The 9,807-nt window shown below is 57.5% G+C and overlaps 1 protein-coding gene across 7 annotated transcripts; it reads right to left on the reverse strand.

The window, feature by feature from the left end:
• Nucleotides 1–1,130: 1,130 nt before the first annotated feature.
• On the reverse strand, nucleotides 1,131–9,555 carry sh2b1 (SH2B adaptor protein 1). Of its 7 annotated transcripts, XM_063063008.1 has the most exons (10): nucleotides 8,674–9,099; nucleotides 7,215–7,980; nucleotides 6,511–6,612; nucleotides 5,913–6,004; nucleotides 4,918–5,024; nucleotides 4,546–4,734; nucleotides 3,988–4,202; nucleotides 3,551–3,722; nucleotides 2,245–2,344; nucleotides 1,399–1,561 (listed from the first exon to the last, which is right to left on the reverse strand). In XM_063063008.1, exons 1-10 carry the CDS (start codon nucleotides 8,826–8,828, stop codon nucleotides 1,543–1,545), a joined length of 1,917 nt encoding a protein of 638 aa, XP_062919078.1. In that variant the 5' UTR covers nucleotides 8,829–9,099; the 3' UTR covers nucleotides 1,399–1,542. The 7 variants fall into 7 exon arrangements, with proteins under 7 accessions (XP_062919077.1, XP_062919075.1, XP_062919071.1 ...); XM_063063007.1 differs by lacking the exons at nucleotides 2,245–2,344; nucleotides 8,674–9,099 and adding an exon at nucleotides 9,420–9,555 and having other exon boundaries at nucleotides 1,131–1,561; XM_063063005.1 differs by lacking the exons at nucleotides 2,245–2,344; nucleotides 8,674–9,099 and adding an exon at nucleotides 9,382–9,413 and having other exon boundaries at nucleotides 1,131–1,561; nucleotides 7,215–8,018.
• Between the last annotated feature and the right edge of the window lie 252 nt (nucleotides 9,556–9,807).

Consider the following 9,807-nt stretch of genomic DNA (forward strand, 5'->3'; position numbering starts at 1 on the left):
TGACCTGTAGATACGGGCCAGGGTAACATGGTGGTTGTTGTGTGCATGGACTAACCCCACCCTGGAAAGTGGGCAGTGTTCTATCACACCGAACTGTAGATGGGAGATGGTTAAAGTGGCAGATGTAGTGTATACAGACTAACCCCACCCAGGGAAGGGAATAATGTGGTTCCACCCAGTATGGAGGATTGAGTTTCTCTGACAAATGATCAGAAATCAGGAAAATTGATTGAACATTTGTTTTTAATTGTAAATAGACATAACAGACAAGCAGGGTCAGAGAAAATGTACAAGGTTAAAGGAACCGTGGCAGCTATTCCCTGTGGAAAGCCACCAATCAGGGCAGGAAAGAGTAATAAATAATTTAAAAAGGTAACATCACTACACAAAAAGTTTTATCCAAAAAAATGATAAACAAGATGAAAAGGAGAAGTGGGTGTGTGTGGGTGATGATTCAGATTGTTCGATGGGGCGGGCGGGGGGGGGGAAACAATGGGGCGTGTATGCCAGCAGCAATGAGTTAATGGGACCCCGATCGGGATCAGGCCGAAGGTGGGAGGGGAGTGAGCGGGTGAGTGGTTGGTACAGGGGGGCCGTTAAAGGAGTGGGTGAAGGAGAGAATTAGTGTTCAGTGTTACAGAGTGTGGGTTAGTGTTCTGTTGTTTTGTGTGTGTATTAGTGTCCATGTATGTGCACACACATTAGCATCATGTGTATGTGTGTGTGCACTATTAGTGTTGAAAGTCTATTAGGAGAGAGAGAGAGAGTGTGTGTGTGTGTGTGTGTGTGTGTGTCTGTCCGTCTGTGTGTGTCTGTCCGTCTGTGTGTGTAAGCACGTGTCCCGTGTCTCCAGAATGTAGATTAGTGTTCAGGCTGCGTGTGTACGTACATCAGGGTCCACAGTACACTTACAGTGCCCTGTGGGTGTCTTTACCACCTCCCCTACTACTCAGGTCCCCCTCTCTTCCCCACCCCCAGTTACCCCTTGGGGAGGCAGATGTAGCCCCTCCCCCCACTCCCACCACTTTCCATTCCTGTTCCAGCGCCGGCTCCGGAGAGAGTCGAGTCGTGGCGGTGAGTTGCAGGGTGGGAATGGGGTGTTCACACTTGTCTGCACCCTCTATCCCTGCCCCTCAGATGAAGGAGTACTGGTTGTCCACGGCCCGAGTGTGGCCCCCTTCCTGCGGCTCCTCCGCAGCAGAGAGGGGCTGCAGCGGAGGTCTGCGCTCCCGGGATGAATCCGGAGGTGGGGGGCAGCAGGAAATCCGTTCCGTCCTCCCTTCCACTTCCTCCTCCTCACCCTCATCCCCATCCCCTCTCCCCGACGCCTCACCCCCAACCTCCTCCTCCCCCTCCCCCCCCTCTGCCCCCTCCTGGGGGAGGGGTGGGCCTCTCGGAGGAGAGGGGGAGCAGGGTGGGGGGGGTGGGCGGGCAGGAGGGGGTGGCGAAGCTCCCGGGCTGTACCAGGAGCGGCTAGTGCCCCCTTCCTCAGTGCTCTGGTGCCGGGAGGCAGGGGCTGGTGGCAGGGGTGGGGGAGCTGGGCTATGAAAGGTGCTCATTTCTGGAGAGAGAGAGAGAAAGGGAGAGAGATAGGGGAAGGGGGAGAGATGGGGAGGGGGGAGATAAATCACAATTGAGAAGGTTATATTGACCCCACACTCATTCCACAACTGGATGCTGGACTGGGTGATGTTTAAACGCATTCCCCATGCTCGATGCTTTCCCCAACACAACCCCTCCCCCACTTGCGATCCTATATCCCCTCAGGGAACTCTCCCCCCTCTCCACACCCCCGCGTTCCCATCACCACCACCACCCACCCCCAGTTCTGACCCTACCCTCACACACACACACACGCAGACATACGCTCCAGGAAAGCAAGCCACCTGAGGTGCGGTGGGAGAGAACCACGTGGGTCCTGGTGCGTGGTGAGGGAAGAGAGGGATCATGAGGATGGGGTTGGGAATGAGAGGTGAGGGGCTGGGTGAGCAGGGGATGGGGGTAGTCTTCACACACACACACACACGCACAGCCAGGACATGTTCCACAGAAACAGCAGAGGGTGGTGATATGGAGGGAGGAGGGGGGAGGGGTTGGTGGAGTGAGGAGGAGAGGGCAGCTTAGAGGAGCGAGAAGACTGACACACAGTGATTAAAGCCATGCAGATGGTATGAGAGGATGAGTCCAGTGTGTGGATGGCAGGGGAGGGCCGGGTAAGGGAGTGGCGGGAGGAGGCTGACTTACACACAGTGATTAGCTCCCATGGAGATGGTATGACAGGATGAGTCAGGCGTGTGGGGAGGGGCCTCAGTGCCCACCGGGCAAACACCAACGCGCTCACGGCCTGTGGAGATGCACCAACATAAACAGGCCAGTCATCAACAGGGTGGTGGGGGTGGGGAGGAGGGGTGGGAGAGAGGGAGGAGCTGAGGGAGTCAGGAGGGAAGAGTGGCAGAGGGAGGGAGGGAGGGAAGGGGAGAGAGGGAAGCATGCAGAAGATGGAGGGTAAAGCAGGGGGCAGTGGGTTGGCAGGTAGGGACGGAGGGGGCAGGCAGAGGAGGGACGAAGGGGCAACAGAGGGGGGAGGAGGGGACAGGCAAAGGAGGGGGGAAGAATGGGGCAGGCAGCAGGGGGAGGCACGGGGACAAGTGGAGGAGGGGAGCAACAGGGGGAGGAATGGGGCAGGCAGCGGGGGGGAGGAAAGGAGTAAATGTGATGGAATGGAGGGGTGGAGAGACGTGAACAATACTGTCTTCAATAGCACACACACGCAGGGGACTGTGATCTACTGGGAATGCGCGGTGATGCCAGCATGTTAACCAGATTACAGAATGACGGGTTGAGGGTGGGTTTAAGGTGTGTGGTAGAGGGTTGGTAGGGTTGGGGTGGTGGAATAGAGTGTAGGGCTGTGAATCTCTCATGTGGTGGAAAAGATCAAGGCAGGTGGCAGGGGATTGGTGGGGTGTGGGAGGGTCAAGGGCAGAAACCCTGCCCCTCCCTTGACGGCCCACTCTCACCCAGACCCTAGTCCAAGTCAGGGCCTGACTCCCGGCTCTCCCTCCCACCTGTTGCTCCACGCACATATGCCGCCAAGTTAAGGGGAAGACCATTCAGATGATTTGCTGTTCACAGATGAGCGATGAGGCTGGGGTGGGGTGTCTGGTGGGAGCCTCCATCTGCCGGGAGCGAGCGGCGCTGTTACGCAACATTTCATAGGGTCTGCGTGGCGGTGTCATTAAAAATTATAACGGGGTAAAGGGGACAGGACAGTCTGTGTGGGGTTACCCAATGCTGAATTCTACGTACAAAATTATAACGTGAATAACGGAACGGCGTGCGCGTCACCGCACCACAATAGCTTCACAGGAAAGTAGACCGGGGACAAAGGGACAGTGTGTGTGGACCACCCCGGCACGACGTTCACACCCGAATCAAGAGTTTGCGCACGCGATTACGATGAGCAGCTCAGTGTCGGGAAGTGCAAAGGCTCCACCCACCCCGTCCCATCCTCCCCCACTGCCGGCGAGCCAAGGATTACAACCGCACTCACCGTGGGACCGCTGGCAGGACACCACGTAGCTGGCCAGCGTCACGTCACTGGAGCCGCCGGATTCCAGCGGGATGGGGTGGACACGGAAGTGTTCCAGCATGTCAAAGATGGTCTGGAACCAGAGGTGTTGCACACGGCACTGGTTCTCATCGTTGATGGAGAGGCGGAGGTGCTGCCGAATTCACATCCATTATCATCAATCGGAACTGCTGTTCCTGTTCTGAGAACTCCTCTCCATCACCCCCTCCCCTCTCCCCGTCTCTGAATGCTCCTTCCCTCTGATTCCCATTTTCGCAACACCCTCCCTCCCTTCCCTTGTCTGCTGCCTCTGTCCCCCCCCTCGCCATCTCTGCCTCCTCTATTCCTACTGCCCCTCCCCTCTCCCCGTCTATTCCACCCCTGCACTCACTACTCCATCCCACATCCCCCCCCCTCACCTTGGCCTTGCCCTGGAAGTTGAAGGTCAGGACGTACTCTCCTCTCCGGGTCTCACTCTGTCTCACCAGGAAGACGCCGTGGCTGTTGACTCCCCCCGCCAACACCAGCTGTGCGGCCTTCAGGCGGGAGAGGGTCCCATGGAACCAGGGGTACTCAGAGAGAGGGTGATCTCCCTCCCCCAGGTCCTGGTCGATCTGGAAAATGAAGGGTGAGCCTGCAGAGAGGGCATGGAAACATGGAAAATGTCACCAGGTCATAGGGCCGTAATGACAGGCCTTCTCGGCCCAAATGGTCCCTGCCAGCCCAGTTTCCCAGCTGCCTGCATTTAGCCCATCTCGCTCTGAACCTTTCCCGTTCGTGTACCCGTCCCAGTATCGGTTTGTCAATGTTCATTCAAGAGATGAGGCTAGCATGATCATCTGCCTGCCCCCTCCCATCCCATGCCTCCCACTTTCACCCCTCCCTCCCCTTCCCCACACCTCCCCACTTCCCCCTCCCTCCCCTCCCGCCTCCAGCCCCCCCCACCCCATTGACCCCAAGCCCCTGCAGTAGTGTACCTGCTGTGTCGGGGGTGTCCGGGAGTGGGGTGGGGAGGGTCTGTAACCTCTCCAGCGTCTCCTCGATGGGGATGCGGGGGGGTAGCTCCGGAGGGGAGAGCTCCAGTGAGCCAAAGCGGGTGGGGGTGACGGAGACAGAGCTGGGGGAGACGGAGGTGGACGGGCGGTCCGACAGCCCACCGTAGGCACCTGTGGGAGGCAGAGCACATGGTCAGACCGGCCATGCAAGGGGGAGGAAATGGAAAAGTGAAGGAAGAGAGAGGATGGGAAGAGGGCAGAGAGGTGACGAGAGAGAGGAGTGGGTGGAGGGAGGATATACCTTGTTCGATGGAAAGGACTCGGGGTGTGGGGGAGATGGGGGTAAGGACATACCTTGTGAGATATGTTCTGCACTGCTGCAGGGCAGGATGGGCAGGTCTCTGCTGGGCATACTCTCTGAGTGGTTCACACATCCCAGGCTTGTCTGCTCCTCGCCGTCTCTGCAACAACAGAGGGGGGAGGGGGGTTAAACTGCTTCCTCTCACGTGCCGCCGTGCCAGTTCCTCCTCCCCAGAGACACCAGCCTGAAAGCGAATCATCGCAGGCATCAAGGAGAGGGCATGGGGCCCTGTTCTCAAGGGAGCCTCCTCCCAACAACCCCTGTGCATCGGGAATACCACCTCCCTCATTGTTCAACCCAACCCCTTTGCGACAGATCAGGCAAATGAGGAGGCAAACCGGAGTGAGATAGGGTCGTCCGGCTAGAGCAACCAACGACACTTGACATCTCACCGCCGCAGTCTGAGGTTCCCCACCTACTTTGAAAGGGCAATAATCATCACATCAGAGTCAGAACACACTGGTCAGAAATAATAAAGACAAGAAATCCTACAGATGCTGGAAATCCAAAGCAACACACAGAAAATGCTGGAGGATCTCAGGAGGTCAGGCAGCATCTATGGAAAGGAATAAAGAGACGTTTCGGGCCGAGAGCCTTCTTCAGGGTGTAAGAGATATCAGGAGTAGGCAACTGGTGTTGAAAGGGTGCGCAGCCCCGAGCTGCTGAGTGTCAACGTGTGGGCAGCATGGTAGCGCAGTGGTGAGCACAACACTCTGCAGCGCCAGCAACCCCGGTTCAAGTCCCGTCGCTGCCTGTCAGGAGTTCGAATGTTCCACCCCGACTGCGTGGGTTTCCCCCGCATGATCCAGTTTTCTCCCACAGTCCAAAGGTTAGCAGGTCACTGTAAATCGTCGTGTGATGAGGCTAGGGTTAAATAGGTGGTTCACTGGGCGGTAAAGTGTGTTGGTCCAGAAAGGGCTGTTACAAGCTGCATCTCTAAGTAAATATCCCGTCCCAGCATACCCGTCCACGTAGGCACGCCACTCACCCAGGGCTCATGCACTCCTGAATATCGGCCAGCCAGGACTTCATCTGCAGAGAATCGACTGTCTCCAAGATGTAATCCGTCAGGTCGTCCGTCTGCCAGAGTTGGGGGAACGGTGAAAGGTCAGTTCAACAATAAACAGCCTAGCCCTTTGGTGCTGAGGTAGGTGTCCTCACCTCCTTCAGGGTCTGACAGAGTGAAAATCTCTCCACGCTCTCCCTTCACACAAGCCCAGGGTCAGATACAATGTGGGGCTCCCTCACACACTTCCAGAATTAGTCAGAGTGAGTCACCCTCCACACCACCCCTTCACACACTCCCAGGGTCAGACACAGAGTGAAGCTCCCTCCACACCGTCCCATCAAACACTCCCGGGGTCAGACACAGAGTGAATCTCCCTCCACACCGTCCCATCAAACACTCCCGGGGTCAGACACAGAGTGAAGCTCCCTCTACACCGTCCCATCACACACTCCCGGGGTCAGACACAGAGTGAAGCTCCCTCCACACCGTCCCATCACACACTCCCAGGGTCAGACACAGAGTGAAGTTCCCTCTATGCTGTCTTTCAAAAATAATCAAGACGAATATAGATTGTTACCTTTAATACAAAAGTATTCTCCTTGTCTGGCATCTCAAGGGAAGTACTCGTTCTAACATCCACAATTGAGGAGCAAAGAATACTGACACGAGGTTTGGTGGCCTGAAACACAAGAAAAGACAATGATACAGTGATATCCCAGCCTGTAACTCCTGTGGAATCTATTATTTTATAGATAAAACGCCTGAACCGGAGGATTGGATCCCATCTTGTAGTCAACTGGGAATCCGCGATTTTGCACACAAAATGCCATCCACCTCCCGAAACCCTGTAGATTCGCCTCTGTAACCCACATCTGGGGTTTGGCAATTCTGAATTTCAACACCCTCAACTCTAATTAGATCCCAGCCTGTTACCCACTGCTGGGGATCTGTTCTCTGTACAAGCACTCCCCCCCCCCTAAAATACCAGATTAGATCCCAACCTGTAAGCATTTCTGGGGATCTGGTAATCTATATATAATTCCTCACGAACCCCGGCACTAGATCACAGTAACCCCTAATTAAAATTTTAGTCTATAACCCTCTCCTGCACATACTACTCTATACATGAAAACACTGAATCCCAAGCTTAGATCCCTGTATGTAACCCACCCACCGATCCGGCATGATCTCCCGTTTTGGAGGACTGTTATTGTACATATAAACCCCATGAATCACTGGATTAGATATCCCTGCCCGCTCTGAAGGAAGGTAGTGGTTTACCTTTGGTGGGACATAGAACTCCAGCCGGTAGCCCTCTTCCTGGCTGGCTTGACGTAGCACCAACCGGCACTTACTCCACCGTGCCCTACCGCCGCTGATTGCTTCCTCGGCCGCCACGTAGTTGAGGAGGCCCGTCCGCCTGACCTCGCGGGGGTCCAGGGCGGGGGGTCGCTGTGGGCTCCTGCCCAGCCTCAGCCTCTCAAGGCGGTGGGACCAGCGCTCGGAGGTCGGCTCCCTCGCTCCGCCTGCCTCCTCCGATGCCTCCTCCTCTTCGGAAGCCCCCGTTCCACCTCCTCCTCCTCCACTCCTCCAATGGAGAATCCCCCTGACACTTCCCCTGACCGAGCGTCCGACGCTCCTGAGGGAGAATCGTTTGCGCAGACGGGGCTTGGAGAGTGGACGGGGGCCCGGCAACTCCTCTGTGCTACGGGAGAGGTGGGCAGGGGGTGAGGAGGGGGATGGGGTGGGTGAAGGTGAGGGAGAGGGGGCCGGGGAGGAGGAGGAGGGGGGAGCACCCCCTCCTCCGGCAGCCAGCTCCTGCCGGAAACGGTCCAGGAAGTGGCGGACGAAGTGTCGGGAGAGGGCTGAGCCCCCCCCAGGCACCTCCTGGTTGGGGTGGAGGGCCAGGAATCGCCGGCAGCGCCGGGCAAAGTCGGCAGCTGCGGCGGCAGCCTGGAGCTCACAGAAGTCCTGCCAGGCTGGGGGCTCCAGGGGTGGGTTTTCTGATTCCCCCGAAGGGGGGGGCGTCAAGGAACCGTTCATGGCACTAGAGGGTGGGGGTGGGGATGTGGTGAGGAAGGTCAGCTGTAGGGAAAGGGGAGAGGGGAAAGGGACAGAGAAGGGAGGCAGAAGAAAGAGGAGGACAATGAGGGAGGAGATAGGATAGGAAGGAGTGTAGGGATAGAGGCAAATAAGGAAAGTGGGAGGGGGAAAAGAGATTTAGTGAGATATTTGCCAGTGAAGACACTTTACCCTGAAATGGTCACCCATCCAGTGGCCCGACACGACCTGTTGACCCCTCAGCCGTGCAGACACACCCCCTCCCACTTTTCAACCCCTTATGCTCACTTCCAACCCCCACCCTCAGCAATGACCCTTGACACCAGTAATGACCCCTCACCCCCAATGTGACCCCTCAAACCGTGCAGAACCATCGCCCTCTGTCGTGACCCCCTCATCACAACTCTCACATCCAATTGACCTCGTACACAATGCTGACCCCTCACCCCAATAATATCCCCTCAACTTCACTTTTCACCCTTCATCCCCAATATTGACCTCTCACCCCCGAATAAACAGCCCCAACGCTGAACCTTCACACCAAATGCTGACCCTCATCCCTTCCCTCCCCCCCCACCAGCGCTGCCCACCCAAGCCGACCAGAGAGCCCTCACCTCGCCCTGTCCTGGGCCTGCTCCCCCGGCCCGCCCTCCATGCAGTGCGGCCTGTGCGCTGGCACCTGTGGACTGAAGCCTGAGGCTCACTTGTCCGCCCTCCACCGCCCGGCCGCTCACTCACTCGATCTATGCCTCCGTGCGCGTCTGCCGCCGGCCGGAAACCTCCTCCCTCCCCCTCCAACGGGGCCCCTGATTGACAGTCAGCTCCGCCAATCATTCATTAGCTCCCACCCTCTATCCCAGAGAGAACCAATCAGCACAGGGTCGACCCCTGACCGACGGCCGGACCTGCCAATGCACCACCCCGCTGCTCCCGCACTCCCTCCGGCCAATAAAATCTTCTGTTCCCGCCCGTTCCGAGAAGCCCAATCATCAGCCGGGTGGCAATCCGTCCCGCCAATCGGCTTCGCCAAGCCGGCCGCCGCATCGGCCAAACAACCTTCTGCTTCCGCCCACCCGCGCCGATTTGACCAATAATCCAGCGCGCTGGGTGCTGACTGGCACCCTGCCTGCTAATCAGCTCCGCCGCCAAACAACCCCCCCCTGCTCCCGCCCATCCACGCAGAGACAAACAATCACGCGTCGCTCAAGATTTTGATTGCCAGCACAGCTCCGCCAATCGGCTCCGCCACGCTCCTCGCGTCGTCGGCCAAACAAGATCCTGCTCCCGCCCACCCGCGGTGAAGTAAGCAACCTGCCGCCGTGCAAGCTGATGAATCTGGCGCGCACCGCCAATCAGATTCGCGGCAAAACAACCCTTTTCCTCCCACCTGCGCTAAGAAAACCAATCAAGCACCGAAGAACATGCCCATTGATACGTCGATCCACCAATCGACTCCGCCTCTCGAGCCAGCTGTGCTCCCGCCCTCCCGCGCAGCAGGAGACAATTAATCGGTGTGCACGCTGATGACCGACATCGGGTACGAGCAATGGGATTCGCCCCTCACACCGCTTCTTCGGCAAACAACTCCCGTCCCGCCCACCCGCGCAAGGCAACCAATGACTCGTCACGCTGTCAGTGCCCGCCACCAATCGGACCCGCTGTCTGCTTCTAACCAATCACCCTTCAGCTCCTGCCCAGCCGAACTGAGGCAACCAATTACCGGACGGCTCGGGTTGTAACTCCATTCACAAATGCTGGGGGTGGAGGCTGGTGTGGAGTAAACAGGCGGCATGAACCCGCCCTTGGATCTTGA

The sequence above is a fragment of the Mobula hypostoma genome, chromosome 11 (genome assembly GCF_963921235.1).
Source record: "Mobula hypostoma chromosome 11, sMobHyp1.1, whole genome shotgun sequence".
Classification (NCBI taxonomy): Eukaryota; Metazoa; Chordata; class Chondrichthyes; order Myliobatiformes; family Myliobatidae; genus Mobula; species Mobula hypostoma.

What these genes read in the sequence shown, in the direction of transcription:
- sh2b1 (XM_063063001.1), bottom strand. Translation starts at nt 8,828, where the DNA reads ATGATTGGCGGAGCTGACTGTCAATCAGGGGCCCCGTTGGAGGGGGAG. An exon ending in TGCAGAACATATCTCACAAG is followed by an intron (nt 4,735 to 4,917) that starts GTATGTCCTTAC and finishes TGCCTCCCACAG; the next exon opens with GTGCCTACGGTGGGCTGTCG. An exon ending in GGACACCCCCGACACAGCAG is followed by an intron (nt 4,203 to 4,545) that starts GTACACTACTGC and finishes CCCTCTCTGCAG; the next exon opens with GCTCACCCTTCATTTTCCAG.